This window comes from Panthera tigris, chromosome A3 (assembly GCF_018350195.1).
Source record: "Panthera tigris isolate Pti1 chromosome A3, P.tigris_Pti1_mat1.1, whole genome shotgun sequence".
NCBI classification, from domain to species: Eukaryota; Metazoa; Chordata; class Mammalia; order Carnivora; family Felidae; genus Panthera; species Panthera tigris.
The window spans coordinates 26,225,637-26,248,398 of NC_056662.1; the positions used below are offsets into that span (position 1 = coordinate 26,225,637).

A 22,762-nucleotide genomic window follows, 5' to 3' on the forward strand; every position below is an offset into this window, starting at 1 on the left:
CTGAGCTTTCTCTCTTTCACACCTGTTGTCATCTTGGCCCTGGCCACCCCTGACCCTACTTGTCTAAGCTAAGGCTAGAAACTGGGTCCGGGCCCCATTCTCTGGCTACAGGTCACACTCCCTCCTTCCAGAGCACGAGCTGTTTGTTCCTAGTCAAGGCTCCAAACATCCACACGGAATGATCCCTCTGCCCTGCCCTCCCCCAAGGAACAGAGAACTGGGGCCCAAGTCTTTCTGGGGATTGGCCATGGGCCACCCTGGCAGTCCTGGGTCACAGGAAAGTGTCCATCATCAGCTGGGCTGCTGGCCGCACAGACAATGCTAGGCTGTCCTGGCCTCCAGCCACTGAGGGGTGAGAGAGGCTGGGAGACAGCACCGAGGGATCCCTTTATCCCAGGAGCAGGCGGGGCCTGCACAGCCCTGGCCTTGTGTGGGCTGCCAGGGTCTTAGGCCCCCAGATGCCTGTGAGGACATTAGAGCAGGACAGGCTCCCTGGCCTGGGGTGGTGAGGTTGACCTGCTAAGGGAGAGGGCGACCCCCACCCCCAACACCCCTGGGAGATTAGCCTGCATCTGCCGGCCTGTCGGGGAGATCAGAGCCGTCCTGCTGCTCCTGCCCCTCGGTCTAGGATGCGTTAGACCCCAGTTCCCCGTTGACCCTCTGCAGACACAGCCCTGCTGTGCTGGAGAGCATACCCAGGGTGGGTGGGGGCCATGCAAGAGAGGCATTGCCACCCCAGCCTGTCGAAGGGCAGCTTTCTCGGGAACCAGGAAGTGACCGGAGCCATGGTGGCGTCATCACTCTGACCTAAGGACTGAGGTGCACCGAACCCAGGCCGGCTTCCGGGAAGGCTGGTGGAGGACCTTCCAGGGCCCTCAGATGCCACACACACACGCACAGGCTTTGGGGCCCGGGCCCTGCCCCGTGAATCATCCACACATGGTCACCTGAAGTGGCTCTGTTTGCTCTCAGAACACACGATTTGTTTGGTAGGGGGGGTGGTAGGGGTGCAGTGGGCATATTGGCTGGAGCTTTGTATGTTGAGTTAGCATGGATTTCTCACTGCCCGTGCTTGACCTGGAGGGTGGGGCCAGGGAGATGTCAGACCTGGGAAGACACAGACCCAGCCTGTCCATAGCGGGAGCACCTCCCACTGGGCATACCTGACCAGTGCGTGTTGGGGGAGAAGCCGAAGGAAGTGGGGTGGCGGCAGAGGTGGGGACCGTCCCACGGTACAGATGGGCAAATGGAGGCCTAGAGGAGAAAGAGGGCAGGTGCCTTGGGAAATCGGGGGCCTGTCTGGGCTTTGCCACACACGCGGTGTGATCGCCGATGACTCGCCTCGGGGAGCCCCTGGTTCCTCCCCGATGCCTGCCGTGGGGTGCTTGCGCAGATCGGGAACAGTGTGCCTGGCGCCTGACACTTAGTATCTCCCCCACTGAAGGTGGCACCCGTCCCCAGTGCCCTGATGCCAGCCCTGCTCCGGCCCCCTGCCCCCAAGACCCAACTCCTCTGTGGGTCAGACACCTCACTAGGGGCTCCTGCACTGAGAGACAGGATTTCAGTTTGAGGGGGAAATCTAGGTCTGCGCTGTCTGATACTATGGCTGTAGATGGCTGTTAGAAAGGCTCCTGCAAACTGAGGTGTGCTGTGTGTGTGAAATACACGCTGAGTTTCAAAGGCGTCGTACGAAAAAAGAATGTAAAATAGCTCAGTTTTAACACAGTATTGACTCCTTGTTGAAATAAGATTTTGACTATATTGGGCTGAATAAAATAGATTATTAAAATTCATTCTCTCTGTTTCTTTTCACTTTTTAAATGTGGCTACTAGAAAACGGGAAAGTCCATGGCTGGCTCACATTCTGTTTCTATTGGACAGCACTGCTCTAGTCTCTGAGGGCCCGGGCGTCGGTGCCTGCCTAAGGAACGACCTGCAAAAGGCCGGGCGGGATGGCGATGCTGTGGAGTAGAGGTGCCGGCGTCCCTGGGTCCGGGGCATTAGGAGGCAAGAGTGGAGGCCGGTGGGGAGCATGGTGGGGAACAGGGGCCGGCCTGCCCCTGGAACCACAAGGGTGGGATGGGATGCTTCAAAGGGACAGTTCGGTGGGCAGCCGGGGGCCTGACGGCCAGACCGCGGGGCGGGCACCCCGTGTGGCCCTGTCACCCAGGATGGTGGGATCCCAGCAAGACCGCCTGGTCCAACTCCTCTGTGTCCCCCGTTTGACCCCAAGGCCCTCCCCCTTCCTTCCGGGAGGAAGAGCAGGGTAGCCTGCCAGGAGCCTGGTGCTCCTGGGAACTATGCATCATGTAAACATGGCCCAGGCCACTGGCCTTTGTCAGAGCAGGCGGGGACCGGCCCTGGTGAGGTGCACACCCAAATTCAGAGCGCGGGCGGAGGAGGAGGAAGGGCCGGCTCTGCAGACTCCCTGCGCCTGCCCTGGTGTCTACTCCTCCCGGCCCACGGTGGGGCTGCCGGCTCCAGCCCTCTACCCCCCTCCTCCCCCCAGCCCAGCTCTTTTGTGTGTGAATTATCGATGCCCCCTCCTCTCCCCCTCCTGGCCGCTGCTGTGACAGAAGCCCACGGAGGAGGGGGCCTCAGCCCCCGCCCCTCTGGCCGCAGAAGGCAGCCCGCGCTGGGCATGCCGGGTGGCGCGGCCACAGGCCCGGCCCGTGGTCTCAGTGGTGGGGTACCTTCCCACCTTTTCCCAGCCCGCCCTGGGAGCTGGTGCGGGTCACCCACTGGGAGAGGGTGCCGCTGGCTGCGGCCCCAGAGCCCGGTGTGGCGATTGGCGGCTCGCACAGAGCCGGGCTTGTGCGGGCTGCGGGGTGCTGGCGCCCACATAAGGGCATTGTTTGCCGAGGTAAAAGGGGTTTTTGTCTCCTTCTGGAGACGGGACAGAGGGAGGAACAATTTCCCCCATTCATCGCTAATTCCCCCATTGGAATAGCAGCACATCGCCCCACGTTAAATAGATGGGCACCTCGGCCCTTCCCTGCCCGAGGCGTTCCGGGCACAGGTGGTGGGCTCCACGTCCTGCCCGAATCGGGGAGGTGTCCTTTGCCAGAGCCGGGGAGGCCTGGCTTTGTGGAAACGTTCAGAAGGGGTGCACCCCCCAGCGGCTCCCCTGCGGCCACTCAGGGCGCCCTTCTGTCTGTTGTTCACACACAGTCACAGGCTGGGGGCAGTCTCACCCCGCTGGCGCTGTTCTAGGCTCCGGCGGCCTGGCCTTGGGTGGGATGCCCGTCCTGCCACAGCAGCACGGACGAGGACCGGGTAGACACAAGAGGGTCACTTCCGGCCAGGTCTGGGACGGGTTGGACCAGAACACGTGTCCGCCCGGGGAGACCCATGGCCGGAGGCCTGCGCCCTGGAGGGCCCGACTCCCACACCCCGTGTGTCAGGGCCCCTGCTGCCCCTGGGGCCAGCTGGGTTCTTTCACAGGGTCATAAAGTGTCAGAGCCCAACAGGGCGTCAGCGGCAACTCCCTGGACTGCAGATAAGAGGAGCCAAGGAGGCGGGCTGTGCCCAAGGTCGGGAGACAGCGAGGCCTGCACCTGCTCCTGCCCTGGCCCCGCCGGCCTCATTCGGGCACGCGTTTGAATACGTGCCTGTATCTCCTTTAAATCACACTGTTTTGGAGGGAGTGGGGAGAAGGGAAGAATTGGGACCGTACCGGAACCCAGCTTGCCTCAGCCTGGGGTGCTGACGCTTCTCTCTGTTCCTTCTTTCCCCAAACGGTGCCAGGCGCTTCGGGGGCGGGGGCTGCCGCCAGCCCTTCCTGCGGGTACCAGCCACCTCAGGACTGAGCTAGGGGGACCGACCCAGTGGGGCTGTGGTGGGCCACAGTGAGGAGACAGCCTGGCTTGGGCTCCAGTCCCTGGGCTCCTCCCAGAGGGAGGATTGTGGATCACTCAGAGACTCCGGCTACCTTCCCCAGTAAGGAAACTGTTGGCTCCTGTAACCGAAAAGTCTAGGTTCTTCTTTGGCTTTAGGCAAGGATGGATATAAGGGGGATTTATTCCTGACAGCTATTCAGCCTTGCCAAACGGGTTCAGCAGCCCTGGGGGCTTGGGGGAGCACTTCTTTCCAAACATTTCAGCCAGAGCCCCAGGATTGACTTTCACGGGTCCAGCTTGGTCACATGCCCACTGACCGCCGGGATGGGCTGTGCCGACTGGCCAGGCGTGGGGCACGTACTTCCCCTGGAAGACTCGGGGTGCCCTCCCCCAGAGGAAGGGGTACGGGTTCTGGAGAGGCGGGAGTGATCTGGGCCCACCCAGCACAGCCCTGCTGACCCTGGGTCTGCTGGGCTGGGGCAGCTTACGTGGGGAAGGGGTGCTGGGCACAGGCCACAGACGTACGTAGTATGTCAGAAGGTGATTAAAATGGTCTGGAAAAAGTAGGTAAAGGGGTCAGCCTGTCAGAGCGGGGGCAGGGAGGTCTTACTGAGAAGGTGACCTTGAAGCAAATCCCTGAGGGGGAGAGGCAGCTGGGGACAGAGTGTCGGAAGAGGGAACAGCAAGTGAAAAGGTACACAGCTGGCACAGCTGCAGTGGGTGGCAGCAAGGGGCCCCCTCTGGAGGGAGTCTGGCTTCCACTTAGGGGGTTGAACTCCTTTCATGCAGCTGCTGCTGCCTGGGCGGGGGGTGGGGGGGGGCGCTGACGGATGGATACACTTACCCCCTCCCCAGCAGCACCTTTGCCCCCACCAGGGTCAGGGGCCTTCTCCTTAGTCCCAGGGCCTTCTCAGCCTCCTCCAGTGAGGCTTCTTCCATGGGCTGCTTCTTACAAAAAGCCTTCCCTCCTTCCCTCCCTCCTGGTGTCCCTCCCTCCTTGGGAGGAGTTCTGGAGATGGGGCTCTGCCGTCGGGGCTCAAGGGCCAGAAAGCTCACGACTGTCTTTTTGGGGCCCAGTCTCTTCTGGAGCCCTGGGTCTGGTTTTTTGCTCACTGGAGTATGAGTCGCCAGGACAGCGACCACCCTCTCTTTTCACTGCTGAGTCCCCAGTGCCCCTCATGGGCCTGACACCAGGAAGTGTTCAGGCAGGGAAGGGACAAGGGTGGGAAGAGCATCCTGCGGGCACTGGCCTCCCCCTCCTCCTCCCTGGCCCACCTCAGATTTCGCACCCGGCCGGGCTCTGGCGGGCCCTCCGGAGCCCCTGTGTGTAGGAAGCAGGTGCGTTATGCAGGAAGACAGCGGGGCATAGAGAACCAGCTTTTTCTTTTTTAGCGCCTACTCTCTACGCCAGTATTGTCTACACCTCATGCATCCTGGTTTACTGACAGGAGACGCATTTGGAAAGGAAACCGAGGCTCAAGGAGGTAAAGTGGCATCTTCAAGGTGACACGGCCCCTCTGCATTCTGCCTAAAACCCACGGCCTCTCCAGTTGGCAAAAAATGGACCCGAGTGGGAGGCAGTCCGTGAGAGGGTGGCGCTGCGGGTGGTCGGCACGCGGGTTGAGGGTGGCCCCGGCAGGATGACGGGCAGGATGACGGGGGAGCACACGCTCGAGGTGGGCTGTGTGTGTGGCTGGCTTTCCCTGCCCCCGGGCGAGGTGCGGAGGTGGGAGGGCCTTGGCCTGTGGCGGGAGGAGGTGGGAACAGAGCTTGTGAACTGGGGCCCGCTGGCCTGCTCAAGGTTTTGGGGTTCTTTTGGTTTTGGGGGGACTTTTGTGGTGAAATATGTATAACATAAAAATCTTATGTTACATTTTAACCATTTTTAAGCGTACAATTCAGCGGCATTAAGGACATTGACAGTGTTGTGCAACCAGCACCGTTATTTCTAAAATACAGTGTTCCTCACCCCAAACTATATCCATTAAGCAGTAGCTCCCTGTCCCGCCTCCTCCAGGCCCTGATACGTTTTCTGTCTCTATGCATGTGTCTAATCCACACACTGGGTGGAAGGGGACTCATTCAGTATTTGTCCCGTTGTGTCTGGCTTCTTTCACTCAGCATAATGCTCTCGGAGTTCATCCGTGTTGTAGCGTGTGACAGTATTTCATTCCTCTTTAGGGCTGAACAATATTCCATTGCATGGATAGACCACATTTGGTTTGGCAAGGTCTTTCAAAATGGAAACAATGTAAGTCAGCCATTAACATTTTAAAATCTGGACATTTACATAATGGTGCAGATTTCCGGTTTCTTCTAAAAACTCAGGATGCCTGGTCTGGACTCCTGGCACCTCCTGGTCCCACCTGCACAGCCACTTCCCTTACTGGATGAGAGCAGCCTCGGAGTACTGGGAAGAGGGTGCTGCGTTGCAGTCGGAGCCAGTGCCTGTGGCTGTCTGGCCGAGCAGCAAGGATGCACCTGAGCTGTGGGAGGCTGGGAGTAGGCACGCATCCCCTTTCCCCCTTCCACCATAGGTGTAGGGCAAGGGAGGTCCGTCCTCCCACGACGAAACCTAGTCAGAGAGGCAGGTGGTTGGGGTGCCACCCGTGGGCCTGTGCAGGGGTGTGGCACCACCGCAGGAGGCCGTGGGCCTGACGCCCCTGCGTTGGGACAGTTGGCTCACTGTGTGCAGAGCATGGTGCCTTCCTATCAACCCCTCCTTCCAGAAGAGGAAGCCAAAGCCCTCCAAGGTCAAGCAGCTGGCCTATTAGGAATGATGCCAGGGTGTGAAGTCTCACCTATAAGGTGGGCCAAGAATGGGCACCTGCCAGAGCAAACAGGGGTTCACGTGATCAGTCAGTATGGGTGCCCATCCCTGCCTTCCAGCTCCTCAGCTCCAGAAGAGGCTCCTGCATGTGCGGGGGCTTCTCTGGCAACAGGTGGGAGGTGGGCAGCCGTCAGAACTCACCCTGGGCCAGGCAAAGGAGGCGCGAAGTATCCCCAGGAAGGACGGGCATTGGGCTGTAACTCCTTCCCAGGGACAGTGGAAGAGGAGGCCTGCCCTGAGGAGGCCGCATTGAGCCAGGCCTCGAAGGTAGACTGAAATTTTCTGAGTTAGAAGCAACATGGCAGGCAGGCAGCAGAGCCTGAGCCCAAGCAAAGGCCTGGAGATGTGAGGTCCCGCGGTGGCCAGGAGGGTGGGGTCTGGACTCCAGAAGTCAGGGGACTAAGAACACACCCAGCGGGAGTCTGGAGGATAGTCTTCAGGGGTCTTTGGAGAGCAGGAAGGTTATGGAACAAGAATAGGCTGGTGCTGGAAAGGGGTGGGGTGGAGGTGGGTGTGATGAAGGGAGGGAGGGCAGCCACTTTCCTGTGGTTTGGTAATGAGCATCTGTCCCTCCAGGAGGGCTGGCACCTTGGTTGTCATTGTTACTTTGTTTCTCAGCCTGGGACTGTGCGGGCATGCAGTAGGTGCTCAGTAAATACTGCCGGGCAATTTGTTCATTCCGCCAACATCTGCTCTGGTCGCTGGAGATCCTTCTGGAGGAAAACCAGGCCCATCTGTGATGGAGGAGGAGGGGGGCAGCGGACGCGTGGTGAGGTCCTGGAGGTTGCAAGGACGCAGGCACAGGGACTCTGGGGTGTCGTTCAGCAAGCAGGGAGCTGTGGGGCGGCTTTGAGCAGAGCCTGGAGCTGACCTGCAGGAGGATGAAGGGAGCCGTGGCTGCCCGGAGGAAGAGGAGAAGGAGGGGCAGCCTGGCCCAGGGGACCTGCGGCAGCCAGGGGGGGGAGGGGTGCCACTTCACCACGGCCTTTCCCATCCCCCTCTGCCCCGGGCTCGGCTGCTTGATGGGCAGCCCGGCCCCGCCCCCGGGCAGCCGGGAGGCCAGCGATTGGTTGGGGCGCTAGAGCCGCTCGGTCGCCATGGGGACGCTCTGGCGGTGCGCGTGCCCAATGCCCAGCCCCGGGGACTAAATCTTCATAATCTGCTGGCTGGGAGAGTGGGGGTGGGGTCTTGCGCGACCCTGGCCTGGGGAAAGGGGGTGGCCTGGGATGCGGTCTAGGCTCACTGTAGTTCCCCCCTCCCCCACCAGCTCTGGGTCCTGGTGCGGAGCCCTGGGGGCACCTGGGCGCCACCGGGAACCGCTCGGTACTCACCTGGCCGTGACCCCGGGAGCTCAACCTGCTTCGGCCTCCGCCGTCTCAGTTGATCAAGCAGGAGGCTGGGCCTGGATTGGGGAGAGGGGCCTGGAATTTTATCTGAAAATGTCTAACCCCTCAGTTGAAGTTTGTCCTCCCAGGTCCACCAGGCAATACTGTGCTCTCCGCAGCAGGGGGCGCCCTCGGCAGAGCTTTGTTGGGTTGTCACCTCTGGAAAGCAGAGGCAGCCTATTGAGATGCCAGGAATGCAGCCCCCTGAGCCTGCAGCCCTGGCTCAGGATGTCCAAGGCCACCTGACCTTGCACAGAAGGCAGCTCTGGGGGGAGAGGGGGGCACTGTCTGTGTGTAAGCTGCCAGGACTCGGCAGGGCCCACATGCGGGAAGAGTGGGTAACTGGGGGAGGAGGGGGGAGGTCACAATGGAGGCATTATCCCTTTTTCCTTGGGCAGATGAAGGAAGCTGAGAGCCCACTGTGGGGAGAGGGTGTGAAGGGGCAGGGCAGTGGCGAGTTAGAGGAAGAGGGGGATGCCGGTCAGGCCCCAAGCCAGCTCTGGGTGTCCAAGCACCTCTGGCGTGCAGCAGGCTGGTCAGACCTGAGGCAGCAGCCACTCGGGCCCGGGCCCTTGAGGCTGGGCCTCCCTCGAGCCTGGATGTGGTGTCACGGGTGTGGAGTGCAGGAGATCACTACGGGCGCTCCACTCCTGATGGCCTGCTTCAGGCAGAGGGGCCCTGTCCCTCCATCGGGCAGGGGCACAGCTAGCCTCTTCGACAGCAGGGCTCACCTCTTGCTCAGAGACGCCTGTGAGGACAAGACGGGGCAAGTATTCCCTGTGGCTGCCGTGGCCGCGGTCCCCCAGGGCGCGTTAGGGGGCAGGAGGGGCTGAGGTGGAGCCTCACACCCAGGCCTCTTGTTCCAGATGACTCCTCCTCTGAGAGTGGCAGCGGCAATGGCTCCTCCACCCTGAACCCATCCACGTCCAGCAGCACGCAGGGCGACCCCGCCTTCCCCGAGATGAATGGCAACGGCGCCGTGGCCCCCATGGACTTCACCGCCACCTCCGAAGATCAGCCCATCAACCTGTGTGACAAGCTCCCGCCGGGCACAGCACTCGGCACACCATCCTACCCCTCGGACGGCTGTGGCACCGATGGACTGCGGAGCCGCGTCAAGTACGGGGTGAAGACCACCCCTGAGGTGTGTGGGGCTGTGGGCCCGCCTGAGATGTGAGCCCCCTGCTTCCTGTACACGTCAGGGCTGCACGAGGCTGAAATGACATTGTGTGTCCCCAGAGTTGTGACGCCAAGTCAGGGAGGAGGCTGTGGCTGCTGTCATTTTCCTGGGAAGGCTCTGGAATAAGAAATCACACAGTGTGTGACCTCAAGCAAGGCCTTCCTTCCTCTGAGCCTGTGTCACCATCTGTAAAGAGGGGTGGGCCCCACCTTAATGAAGGTAGCGGGTGACGTGTGGCCTATTTCCCTCAACCCCCAGCACAGAGTCTGCTGCAAATTACAGCAGCAAAGTGGCCGCTTTCGGCACCAAGTCCCCACCTTTCTCGGCTACTCTGCACGCCTGTCCCCATTTTACAGATGGTGCGGAAAAAGAATGAGGCCTCTGAAGCCCCAGGGATGTGAACGTTTGAAACTCAGTAGGCCAAGCTGATGGGAGGCGGGGGTGGCCACCAGGGAAGGCTGGCCCGTACAGGTGCCCCCAGCACCGGGAACTCCCTCCTGCTTTCTGCCCCACCCCCCTCCGCTTGCGCCTGCTGCCTCTGGGCCACGGGGGTCTCCTGCAGTGGTGCGGTGCGTCACTGGGCACTTGAACTCTCTCTGTGCAGGAGCGTTTTCTCCTGCCGGGGCCGGAGGAGGGCCAGAGGTGACTCATCAGAGCCCTACGCCCCTCCGCTCCAGCCGGGTACCCCTACACAGCTTCCCTCCCCTCCCTGGGCCTTTCTCTTCTGCAGAGGGCGTAGGGCAGGTGCCAGTGCTTGCCTCTGATGGCCTGTCTCACGGGAAGGTTCTGTACAGATGAGCGGGTGTTCGGTTGTCACTGTGTGCCTGAGCTCAGGCCACGGAGGTCAGACATAGCTGCCACCTGCACTGAGCAAAGAGCTGCAGAGGGGGAGTTTGCCGCCGTGAGCTCAGGCCACGTGTGTGGGCCGAGGAAGTGAGATGGGAGCACCCGTGCCACCAGCAGCTTGTGTCTCACGGTTTCTGTCTCCCCTGGCCCTGGCAGAGGACTTGGCCGAGGAGCAGCTTGGGAATGGGACTGGCCCAGGGCCTGGAAGGTCTTTCGACTCTCCACTGCGAGTCTGTCGTGACCCGGCCGGAGGACCTAGGTGTCTCTGCCCGTTAAAGTCTGTGTGTGGATCAAGAGTTGGGCACCAGGCCGGGGGCCCTGGGAGGTGGGTCACATCTCCCGTGGGATGGTCACAGAGAGTCCTGGTGGCCGCAGCCGCAGCAGGACCGGGCGCCGGTCAGTGTCCATCTTTATCCGTTTGTTCTTCAGCGAGAACTGTGATCCCCACAAAAAGAGGCTTATTCTCTGAGGTGTTCATGGGGTGGGAGTAGGCAGCTGGGTCCCTCCTCTGCTGAACGACACGGTGACTACCTGGGGAGCTGGGCCTGGTTCCCACTCCCCCTTTCTGCACACACCCCCTCCCCGTGATGGGGCTCACGGTGTCTCCCCAGGAGTGGCAGCAGACAGGGGAACCCCAGCCCAGGAGTTTCGGGAATGCGCTTTGCCTGATGGACCTGTTGCCTTGGCTGGTTCCCTCTCCCAGCCCGTCTGTTCCTCCTCCCTGACAGACGGCGCTTACTTGCTGCCTGTGTGACAGCTCGGTTGCCGGCTCGGGCTGCGGCTCCTTGGGGATCGGGGAGGAAAACCCCAAAACCAGAGCCAGCCTTGGCAGAAGCAGAAGAGGCTGAGAACCCTTCCCACGAGTGCCCATCCCTCACACGATGCGGCGGGTCACGCTGTGGGCGCTGCCGCCGAGTAGAGCACTCACACGGGCCCAGACCTCTGCTGCCCTGCCTGCTGCTGCCCCCGGGCATCTCCATTCACGGAGGAAGGGAGTGGAGAGGGGAAGTGACACAGGACCTCGAAACTGTGGCTAGCGCGGCGGTTAGGTGCGCTCACCATCCCGGTGCCCGAGCTCTCCGTGGCTGTCGGAGACCACGAGCGGGCCTGGTCTGACCCTCCGGCCCCTGCCCTCTCTCAGTCGCCCCCTTACAGCTCCGGGAGCTACGATTCCATCAAGACCGAGGTCAGTGGCTGCCCTGAGGACCTGACGGTGGGCCGGGCCCCCACGGCGGATGACGACGATGACGACCACGATGACCACGAGGACAACGATAAGATGAACGACTCTGAGGGCATGGACCCTGAGCGCCTCAAGGCCTTCAATGTGAGCGCCGTGAGGGATGGGCGGGGTGGGGGCCGGGGCCACAGCCGCGGCGGCCCTTCCTACAGCCGGTGTCTCCCACAGATGTTTGTGCGTCTCTTTGTGGACGAGAACCTGGACCGCATGGTGCCCATCTCCAAGCAGCCCAAGGAGAAGATCCAGGCCATCATCGAGTCCTGCAGCCGGCAGTTTCCCGAGTTCCAGGAGCGGGCCCGCAAGCGCATCCGCACATACCTCAAGTCCTGCCGGCGCATGAAGAAGAACGGCATGGAGATGGTGAGCCCCTCGTCCCCGGTCCACCTGCTCCCTCTGCGCCACCCCCCCGGGGACTCCTGGGTGGCCCCCCTGGCCAGACACTTCCCCTTGACCCTCCCGATGCCCCTGGGAGCAGGAACCACGATCCCTGATTCTCAGAGGAGGGAAGCTGAGGCCCAGAAAGATTACGCGGTTCCATAGATCACGGTCCTGGAGCACACACGCCAGCCCTGTCCCAGCCACCTCCAGGGCAGGGTCTCGGTAAGCCCCAGCACCGGCCCCATCCCCGTTCTGCCTGCAGACGAGACCCACACCTCCCCACCTGACCTCGGCCATGGCAGAAAACATCCTGGCGGCAGCCTGCGAGAGCGAGACGAGAAAAGCAGCCAAAAGGATGCGCCTGGAGATCTACCAGTCCTCCCAGGTACCTGCTTACCCACAGCTGCCCGGGCGTTGTTCCTGGCGTGGCAGGGGTGAGAGGGTGACCGTCAGTCATGCTGGAGACAGCTGGGGACAGGGAGAGAGGGAAAGGCCTTCCTGGGACCCAGACGGAGCTGCAGTGGGGCAGATGAGGTGGGGCAGATGTGGAAAGTCAGAGGGCCCGGTCACACAGGCCTCACAGACCTCGGGAGCCCGGCCTCTGAGAGGGTTTTTGAGCCAGGCAGGAACGGATCCAATCTGCCCCCCAGAGAGATGAGCAGAGGCCCGTAGCTCAAAGCACCCTTCGGTTCCCACTCTGCAGGATGAGCCCATTGCCCTGGACAAGCAGCACTCCCGGGACTCTGCAGCCATCACCCACTCCACCTACTCACTGCCAGCCTCCTCCTACTCCCAGGACCCCGTGTATGTCAACGGCGGCCTCAACTACAGTTACCGCGGTTACGGGGCCTTGGGCAGCAACCTGCAGCCCCCTGCCTCCCTCCAAACAGGAAATCACAGTAACGGTGAGTGGGGGGACCCGGGCTCTCTGGCTCCCTGACCAGAACCCAGGTCTGTGTGTATCGCAGCCTGGAGAAGGGGGCAGGGCAGGTGGGGAGGCAGAGGCCGCGTGGCACAGACACCCGCCCGTTTCACAGTCTTGGCCAGTCCTCAGGTTGGACGGCGAGGAAACCTCAGCTGGTTAAAACAGAGCATACCAGTCCTTTCTCGCCTCCGAGGAGGCTGCCCCAGCGCTCGACTGGATGCGCTGCTGGGCCTCTCCCAGCTCCGGCTCCTCGCAGGCCATCGCAAGCACTGAGTTGCAGCCAAGGTCTTGCTCTGACTTGAATCCTCTCCACACACCTGCTTTACCCCCAGTGACCAGAGCTTGGCGAGGTGGCCGCTGGCCCAGGTCACTCGGAGTTGGTAGCAGAGCCAGCATCAGGCCCGGGCATGGCCCAGTTCAGCAGCTGTGGCCTGCACAGCTGTCTAGTGGCTCTGGGCAGGTCCTCGCCTTCTCCAGGCCTCAGCCCTTGCCCCTGCCCCATCTAGGAGCCCCATCTAGGTCACCTGGGGTGACAGTTAACTCTCTGTTCCCCCAACTCCAACCCCTTAAGCTGGTGATTCCCTTGGTGCCCCTGCAGTACTTCCCAGGGGCCTCTGATGCAGACAGGACATAGCCCAGTATCGGAGAAACGGTCCCTGAGAAGACGCAGACCTCCCTGTGGAGTCAGGCATCACCCTGAGTGGGAACTAGCGTGGGGACCTGAGGCCCATTCACGCTGGGCCCCACTTGAAGCCGGGGTGGGAGCAGCAGGGGAAGAGCAGACTCGGCTGGTGGAGAGCAGCCTGGCGGCCTCGGGGAACGAGAGGGGAGTAGGTTGGGGGGGGCGGTGACCTCAGGGCTGGGTGCTTGGAATTGGTTGTGTATGCGGTGGAAGCCACTGATAGGTTTTAAGCAAAGCAGGGCTGTGAACTCTGCTCTGTCTTCGTGGTGAGATCTGAATCAGAAGGGCAGGAGGCAGCGGCTGTGTGCAGTGAGGGTCCTTCAAAGCCAGAGGGGGGAGGAGGAGAACTGAGGGTGACCCCAAGTTGCTTGAGGAGTAGGTTGGAGGAAAGTACTGCCCATAGGCCAGGGAACTTTGGTTCTAGGTCTTGGCTGAACGTGCCTGAGAGTTGCTCTCAAGCCCTTGTCCTTGGCTTCAGGAGACCCCTCAACGTTCCCGGGCAGCAAGGGAGGGGCTGGCCCGTACCCACGGCAGGAAGCCCAAGCCCCCTCCGCTCACCTTGCCCCCTGCCACCAGGAAGTGTGTGCAGGTCCCCGGAAGATTCCTGCCTGGGCTTAACTTCTCATCCCTTCCTAATGCCTCTTAACCTAAAATAAGAGGCTGCCTGGCCTTAATCCCTGAAGCTGAAGCCGGAGTGGCCAGCCCCAGTGAGAGGTGGGACCACTGTCCCAGAAGGGTGGCTTTTCTTCCAGGAAGAAGAGCCATCTGACCCCTGAGCAGGGACCCTATTAGAGTATCTGAAGACAGGCCCCAGGGCAGAGAAGTTAGGACCCCCCTAGATATACATGAGGAGCGTGAGGCCCAGTCATTTCCAGGCAGCAGGCTATGGTGACAAGCCCCGACCTGGTCCATGCAGCGTGACCCGTCTCCGGGCTGCAGCTGCCAGGGAGGGCGCTGGGCCTGCTCCCCTCTGCGCCCTATTCACACCTGCCAGAGAGGCTCCAGCAGCAGCCAGATCTTCCTTTGAGGGAGGCAACTGGCTCTGCCCTTTGTGCTTCCCGGGGCCTCCGTTCCCTTCCGTATGCACCCTCCTTCCTTAGAGGTGGGTGGCGAGGTCACTGTAGCAGAGCTCTGCTCATTTACCTCCCGGCCTGGGGCAGCACATGCCCTGCAAGCACTGGGTTGGAGTCCAGCAGCTGTCCACAAGCAGCCGCCCCAGCCCTCCCGCCCTCCCCGGCAGCAGCCAGCCCTGCAAGGGACCCTTCAGTCAGACCGGTGCCTTGGCAGGGCGATGTGTTAGCCGCTCGGAGCTCCTCGAGTTGCTCATCAGGTTGTCATCGGGAGATGCAAATGAGCTTAGATAACATCCGCTTGGCCCCCTCTCCTGGGGTGCTGGGCATCTCATGCCCACTCCTGCCCCTCCAGCAACCACACCTGAGTGTCAGCACTAGCGCCTGTGGGAGGATGGCTCCAGAGCAGACTGGCTGCAGGAAATAGGGACATTCTCCTCTCTGGGCTCTAGCTACTGTCCAAGAGAGATAAGAGGACAAGGCTCGGCAATGGGAGCGAGAGGAACCCCAGGGCCCGGTCACACCAACTGTGGCAGGCGGCTCTGGCCTTCATTGTCTGGAAGAGACTGGGAGCCGCTCCAGGGGAAACCAACCCTCCCCTGGCCCGGAGGCAGCCCTGCAGCTTCCAGGAGTCTGCGGAGGCGCCCCTGCCCCCTACCTGTCCCCTGCAGCCCTCTGGCCAACAACAGGGGAGTCCACCACCTGCTTGGCTGCTGTTTCCAGCAACTCACAGCCCTGCTTCTTCCTCCTGCATTTCATTTGAACAGACTTAGCTGCTCCCTTGACTCTCAATTCCAAGGACAGTCCTTAGCAAGCCAGTTCCAAGGACCTGCTTCTTGATGTCCACGTGCTCCGGTCAAAGAGGAAGCAGCCCGTGGGACAGGTGGCCCCTCCCCCCCACTCGGTCTGCACCAGCTTCCTTTAGCAGCAGGTCCAGCTTCCAGTGTCAACCAGCAGGTCACTTCCAGGCACGACGTCTCCACAGACTGGAGCTTGTCCATCTCTCTCTCTGCAGCAGCATAAAAAGTGCCACTGCAGATGCAGTAATGAGTGAAGCTGGCCGTCAGAACCCACGGGGTAGTGGGGAAACGGCTGATAGCCAAGGACAGCCTCACACGCCTGCCTGCCAGGGTGAGACCACCCGGGGTGGAGGGTGGGTAGGCAGGAGCAGGGAGACGGCCCCCCGAGGAGGCTCCAGGTATGCTCCTCCTCCTCTCACTCAACACCTCTCAAGAATGCTTTTCAACTCCCAGGAGCCTCCAGGTCTCCTGGGAGCCCGTTCAGAAAGCCGCCCCCCCGCCAAACCTGTCTGGAAGCCCTTTCCCAGTGGGCCTGGCAGCTCACGGCCACGCGGAGTGTTTCCCAGGCAGGGCTCAGCCTCCCAGCAGCCTCCTCCTGTTCCGAGGCTCAGGGACGTTGAGCTGCCTGCAGAGTGGCAGAGCAGGCCTTGCATTCAGGCACCCGTGGAGTAGCCTGGGAAAGGCAGAGAGGAGACAGGGCCTGGTGGCCCCTGCCTCACATCCTCCCGTCTGTTTCAGAAAACCTCAGGCTCCTTTTTTGCCGCCACCATTTGGAGGGTGAAGGGGCCTTCTCCAGATAGCACCCCTAGGTCCTGTCCTGACCACTCCGGCCCTCGCACACCTGCCCCACAGCATGGACTTTCCCCTCGCTCAGGCACAGAACACCTCCTCAGAGGAAGGGGGATTCTGCGGCTCCTCGGAAATAGGCTTAGCACCCACAGCACCTTCCTCCATGTGGCACTCCGTGCCAGGCACCCCGCCCCCGCAAGGCACCGTCACCATCTGCCCGGCCTGGCCTCAACCTCTCCCACAGCCAAGCAGGGCACCTGGCCTTCTCCACCTGGACAGGAGTCCCACCCCGGTCTGAGCACCCGCGCGGCTCCACTCTGGACTCCAGGGCTTTCCACACACCCGTGCCTCTCAGGGTGTCGGGTGCCTGCTGCAAGGTGCTTACCATCTCCCGGACAGCCTCCCGGTGCTGGGAGGAACAGCACACCTCTCCGGCGCACGCAGACGCTGATAGCCCACGGCCGTTCTTCCAGGGGGAGCTCTGCTTCACCACAGTGCAGAGAGGCAGGGCAGTTCTTTGCCTTGAGGCCTCCCCCTCACCCGGCTGCCAGAGCTGGGATACGTGCGCGTTAGGGGAGCGCTGTCCGCCTGAGGGTCCCCAGAGAGCCGTGCAGGTGGGAGACGGGCCGGGGAGCGAGGGTCAGAGCCCCACGCTGGCTGATGTAAAGCCCGTGCCCCCACCACGTCCCACCCTGCCCTAAAGGCAGAGCCGAGGGCCCACATTCACCAAGTGATCTCTGGCAAACCTCGACCTCCAGGTCTCTGCTTCCCCCCCCACACCCCCACCCCCCCCCCCCCCCGCCACGTCACCGAGGAGGTCCCCTTCCTTGAGGATCGCCCTGAGGGTTAACAGAGAAGCCCACGTTTCGTCTGCTGGTACCAAGCCCCATTCCGGGCACTGGCATACACCCGTCAAGAGGCCCAAGTGCCTGAGTCACAGCAAGCCCCCAAGACAACACAGAGTGATGGCCTCCGGTGCCATGGGAGGTGTCGCCTCCCCTTTTGCCTCTGCTCCTCACCCACACTCTCCCCTCTACAGGGCCCACCGACCTCAGCATGAAAGGCGGGGCCGCCACCGCCTCCAGCACGCCCACACCCACGCCCTCCAGCAACAGCACCAGCAGGACCATGCCCACCGCCCAGCTCAGCCCCACGGAGATCAGCGCTGTGCGGCAGCTCATCGCCGGCTACCGAGAGTCCGCGGCCTTCCTGCTGCGCTCCGCGGACGAACTGGAAAACCTCATTTTACAGCAGAACTGACCCGCGGCACCTGAAGCGCACTACCCTAGGGAAGGAGGCCGGCCCGGCCCGGCCTCCTGCCTCACCACTTGGTACATTTTGGTTTTTGAAAGAGGTGGGATCCAAAAGAGCGGTTTCTAGCCACACGCCAAGCACCTGCGACTTTGGGCACAAGGACACTTTTTTTTGGAATCTCACCACACGGGTGCTCTGACCTGCTTGGAAGAGGCCATGGGGCAGCTTTGGAAGGGCTGGGGCTCCCCTGACGAGGCGCTGGGGACGCAGCTCTATTTAGAATCATCTTCGTGGACCCTGATGTTAGAATCCCACCCCCAGATAATTACCTTTCAAGTCTTAGGTGAGCAGAATTGCATATTTATTGAGAAAAACAAAGTGGACCCTTTCTTCCTCTCCCCTTAGTAATTTATTTTTCTGAAAATGGATTCTTTTGTGTTTGTACAGATTGCCAGTCTGTGTCTGTCTGATCAGAAGGATGTATCCCTGTGACCTAACATTCCATATCACTACACTGGCGCGGGCTGGGGGAACGGCAGGGCAGGGTGAGATGGGGCAGGTGCCGGGCTGGCTGTCCCCTTGAGCACCCGGCACAGCCAAGCCGCGCAGCCAAGCCGGAGGACCTTGCCCACACCCAACGCAAAGCAAAGGCAAAAATGGCTCCCCCACCCCTATCCCACAGAAGCCCCCGTCACACGGTCACCTGTGTTCTACCTCACACTCCAGCGTGGGCTTTTTCCAGGATGTGCCCTGAGCCTGTTCTGAATGGCTATCTATCGCCCAACTCCCCCACACCATGTGTCCGCCTGGGAGGTAAGTCCAGAGGGGTGGCCAGGAGCTAGAGCCCAGAGAGGGCTTGGACCCTCATGAGCAGCAGCTCGCGGGCACCTGCCCCCAGGGAGCCAGGTCTGAACACTTCTCCACACAGGCCCAGAGCCCTCAGATACCTGCCAGGAAGGGCCTGTTTCTTCAGGGTGAGCCTTCAGCTGTCAGGTAGCCACCAAACAGGAAAAAGCAGCTGCGAGCCCCTGGTTGGACTTGGCAGCTCCCGTCCTCCGTCCCCGTGGTTGGAGTAAAGGAACCATCAGAAGTGGAGAAGCCACTTGGGTTCACCTAGGACGCACCCTTCTCGTCAAGGGGCCAGTCCTAGAAGAAACCTGTAATCCCTGGAGTGTGAAAAAGGACAAAAAGAAAAGGCTGGCCCGGTTTCCTTCCTCCCCGATAGGCACTTCTTCTTGCTCAGTGCAATACCTACCAGTGCTGCTAAAACCAGGGATTCACCCAGACCTCAGAAGGCCCAAGGGGCCTCTCCATGCAACACTCCGTAGCCATGACAGCAGCTCTCCGCTGCTTGCCCCTGCCCAGAGCCGGCAGAAGCCCTCTGTTGCCTTTCCTCCCTCAGAGCAGAGAGGCCCCAGGGGAGCCAGGGCTGCGTGGACCCCAGGACGGCCACAGAGAGCCACTCGACCCCAGAGCAGGCGCCCCTTCCCAAACCAGCTTTCTGCAGCCAACCGCCTCCCGGCACCAGTGGCAGACCACCCTCAGGAGCGCCAGGGAGGGGCTCCAGCGTGGAGGCCCCAACACACCTCGGATCCAGGCCCGAGCTGTGGGCCCTGGATCCGGAACCCTGAAAGGTAGGGTGCCCCGCGCCCCGCCCCTTGCTTACTTCCAGCCCCCAGCAGTTCAGGGTGGTCTTTTCTCTCTCAAGTGGCCTCCAACGCCCTACCCAGCCACAGCACCTCTGCCTTCCATCGGACCCATCCCCTGGCCTCCGGTTGGGGCCAGGACACCCGAGACTCCCCTTTAGCACAGCACAAGCTCCAGTGCCCGAGGCCTGTCCCCCAACCCGGCCACCCACATGTCCAGCCCCACCTGCTCAGTGCTACTCCCGGTTCAATTTGTGTAAATATTTATTTTTGTGAGTGAACAATACTACAAAGTAATCAGCAGGTCTTTTGCAAAACGTTCCCCCAGGCAATTTGTGAAAATCCTAAAGTTGAAAACTGGCAGAGACAATCGCCGCCTTAGAATTCTTGATACCAACTGCGTGTCATTTCCCCTCCCGGAGGCAGGACCCAAGCCAGGCACCGTGCGCTTTTCTCACAGACAGGAGAGAGGCAGGCTGGGAGGGGCTGCAGCCGCCACCCACACGCAAGGGATTAGAGCTAAAGATCAGCATAAGCTCCAGTTGGAAGTCGGCTCTCCTCAGCCGGCCACCTCGGCCTGCCTTACCACTGGGCAAGAGCGCAGGCACACTCGTGTGAGAGGAAGGCCCCGGGTGCTCGTGGTGAAGGCCCACCGGGGCTCCCCGCGGCGCCTCCGGGACAGTGGATTCTGTCACGGTGACCCCACCGCTTGGGTGGGCCCCTCCGTGAAGCTATGCCTGAAGCCCTGGTCATGGCAAAATCAGGAGCAAGTCACTGTGTGGAAACAGGACTCCATTAGCTAGTTCAGTCAGGGACCTTGTTCTGTTTTGCGTTTGTTTTTCAAAGATGCAGCTTCAACCCCTCCCCACTCCTGACTTGGAGGGCACCAAAGAGCTGGTTCGGCTGGACCTAGCTCACTGCCGTCCCTGCCGTCCCACCCGCACCCTCACCCTCACCCCCACCCGCACCCCAGGGACTGCCTTCTCCTAAAGGGAGCTTCCAAGGCCCTGCCCCGCAGCCATTTGAAATTCTGACGGAGGGCCTTGGGGGCGCAGATTCATCATGGGGGATCCTAAGCCAGAAGGTAACTCAAGAGTTAGAATACACCAATTCCAGAGTCTTTGCAGGGGGCTAATCCCAGCAGAAGAGTAGAATCAGGAGAAATGGGAATTTGGTCTTAGTGGTGGATAACTAGACGACCAGTAATGGTGTGACCCATCTGAAATTCATTTTACCATCACCTCCAGGACAGTTTATACCCAAGGGCAGTGTTGAGGGGGAGGGGGACCGAAGGGGGCGAGCAGGGTTTTCAAGGATTTCAAACAGGTGGAACCCGGCCATCCCTATTCCCAAGGGCCACTTACGACTCCAGGGGTGGTTACAGGATTAACTACCAGTTCATTTTCAAAATGCTGCTTTGAACTCAGAGGGTTGATACTTTTAATTTGTAATTTTTTGTAAAACTTTTTACAAGATAGTAAAGTATTTCACCAGAATACCAGTTTCAATCCGTCCATGGTCTGATTTTTATATAATTTAGTGGTGCTTTAGAAACTTTGTTTTTGTTGTTTCTGAGCTAAACAGCTCAATCCTTTTTCGCCTGTATCTACCTAAGACCAATGTGAACCTTTGTATTTTTGCTCCTAATTTTGGACTCAGTGAAAGTGTACTGTTTACATGTACAGATGCCCCCGTCCCTGTGTGTTCCGCAAGACTCGCTCTTGAGGAGGAAGGGGCACCTCACTAAGCTCATCTGCTTAGCAAAGCCACAAAACAAAAACCTCTCACTTTTTACCTGTGTTTCCACCTAAAAACAAAAGCAAAAACCCTACGCCACATAGAACTCAGATTTGCTGAAAAATACTTTTCTAAGCTCAGAAAAATCTCCGTGCGCCAGATGGCCCACAGGCCTCTGTCACGTGGTCCATTGAGGAGCAGGGGTCAGAGCAGACACTTCCCAGAGGCTGCCGGCGGGGCACCTACGTGGCCTCTCGGAGAGCGCGAGCAGGACTTGACTGCAGGGCTGTGGGCCGGTGTAGTTCTTCCAGCAGCCCGGGAAGTGGGGAGGTCAAGATGACCCTTGTGACCTTCAGGGTCAAGCCGCCCAGGATTCAGGGACGACCCAAGAGGCTGTCAATCCTCTGGCATAATTTAGACATGTTTCGGAAGAGCGCAAGTTCCCCATCCGAGATGAGGTTTTAGGACTCGCCAGTGCAGATGGTACAAACATTCTTCAGGGTTCCCCTGGAGGCAGCTTGTTCGCGAGGCATCACCCTCTGAGGAGGGGCAGGGGGCTCCAGACGGTAAGCATATGGCACTTGAGACAAACGGCGGGCGGCACCAACTTTTAAAGGTGACTCTTTATTACTTAATCAATGGCTACACCTCTAAATTATATTTTTACAGATATGCACCTATGCAACTTAACGTGGCTCTTCTAAGCAGGTGAGGACTTCCTCCTCAACGCTCTATAAAAATTATTTGTGTTCTATATAGTGAGTTTTTTCCAGTAAATGTGGCTTAATATTTTAATTCTTAGACTGTGTCTTCTTTATGTGATGCAACTAAATTCTGTTTTGTTTGTGGAATGACTAGCACAGGCCAAGTCCCTCTCCCTCACTTAACAAAAGACCAATGAGCTGTTAATCGAGCTGTTATCTCCATGGTATTACTTGCTAAATGCACTGATTTCATAAGTATGTGGAATCCCTTTTCTTTTGAATCTGTATATCATATATAAGACTGAATCTACTTAATAAACACTGAATAACAAATCAGACGCTTCATTCCCACCGTGTCCTCTCAACAGCCCTGCCAGCCGACTCTCTCCCGCAAATCTAGTTCGGTACCGACAGACATGCCCTTCTGCTAGGAGACCACCTTTTCCCGGCCCACGCCCTAGCCCACCACCGCAGGCCCTCAGTCAACTGTTCTCGAACAAATAATCCTGTCCTTTCAACAGCCAGCCCGTCAGAAAGAGAAGGAAACGAACCTTACTGGTACTCATCAGGTGTCCGGTGCGGGAGGCACCTTCCCGGGGGTGCACACCAGTCACCCCGCAAGGTCCCTCACACGCGGCCTCTGCCCTCACCCCGGCGCACAGCTCTTCGCCGGCCGAGACCAAACTCACACGGACTGGACCCGCTAAGTGCTGGCTTGGAAAACTGAGGAAACACCATCCCTGATCCTGAACCTTCTGCACTTGACGTCCGACTCGACCCCAAACTCCCAATCCCACCTTAAGGGAAAAGGGCAGTTTACTTGTGCGCAGTCTTTTTTTCATCCTACATAGATCATTTAGGCTAACCCTGGAGGAAAACTTGCAGGAATATGGCTTGGGGCTAACCTGTCATGAGTTCTTAAAAAAATTCTGAATTACAAGCATAAGTGTCAGTTTTACTGTTATAATGTGTGTGTGTGTGTGCGTACAGAGACAGACACACGTGACAGTTTTTAAAACATTTATATTTTGTAATGGTAGAAGAATCTTAAAAGCTGAAATTCTGTATAAAACTCTAATATATAAAATACATTAAAAAAGGAGGGGGGGCACCTGGGTGGCTCAGTCGATTAAGCATCCGACCCTGGATTTCACCTCAGGTCACGAGCTCACGGTCGTGAGATCAAGCCCCATGTCGGGCTCTGTGCCGAATGTGGAGCCTGCGTAAGGTTCTCTCTCTCCCTCTGCCCTTCCCCCGCTTGTGCTCTCTCTCTCTCTCTCAAAAAAAAAAAAAAAAAAAAAAAAAAGATGAAAAGAGAGGGGACAATAGTTGAAAGACACTGCACCCAGGGAACCCCGTCTGTTCATAAGGGCGATTGTTCACCAGGATGGCAGGGACGGTGAAAGCCAAAGACAGCGACTAGGTGCCCCTCTTCACACAACGAAGGGACCAATGGC

At 59.7% G+C, this 22,762-nt stretch overlaps 1 protein-coding gene and 1 long non-coding RNA gene across 11 annotated transcripts in view; one reads left to right on the top strand and one right to left on the bottom strand.

Moving 5' to 3' along the window:
• The window catches only part of NOL4L (nucleolar protein 4 like), a 126,954-nt gene extending 105,316 nt beyond the window's left edge, over positions 1 to 21,638 (top strand). For 9 of the 10 annotated variants that reach the window (XM_042980646.1, XM_042980651.1, XM_042980647.1 and 6 more), the window contains 6 exons: positions 8,921 to 9,198; positions 11,222 to 11,407; positions 11,489 to 11,680; positions 11,961 to 12,083; positions 12,402 to 12,603; positions 17,004 to 21,638. In XM_042980646.1, coding sequence (XP_042836580.1) covers positions 8,921 to 9,198; positions 11,222 to 11,407; positions 11,489 to 11,680; positions 11,961 to 12,083; positions 12,402 to 12,603; positions 17,004 to 17,224 — 1,202 coding nt within the window. In that variant the 3' untranslated portion in view covers positions 17,225 to 21,638. The remainder of the gene's footprint in view (positions 1 to 8,920; positions 9,199 to 11,221; positions 11,408 to 11,488; positions 11,681 to 11,960; positions 12,084 to 12,401; positions 12,604 to 17,003) is intronic. The other variant, XR_006215519.1, reaches the window with a different exon arrangement.
• LOC122237228 lies at positions 6,992 to 8,914 on the bottom strand. The gene is made up of 3 exons (XR_006215522.1): positions 8,786 to 8,914; positions 8,001 to 8,213; positions 6,992 to 7,540 (listed from the first exon to the last, which is right to left on the bottom strand). It is a non-coding gene; the product is annotated as an uncharacterized LOC122237228 (long non-coding RNA).
• Positions 21,639 to 22,762: the final 1,124 nt, after the last annotated feature.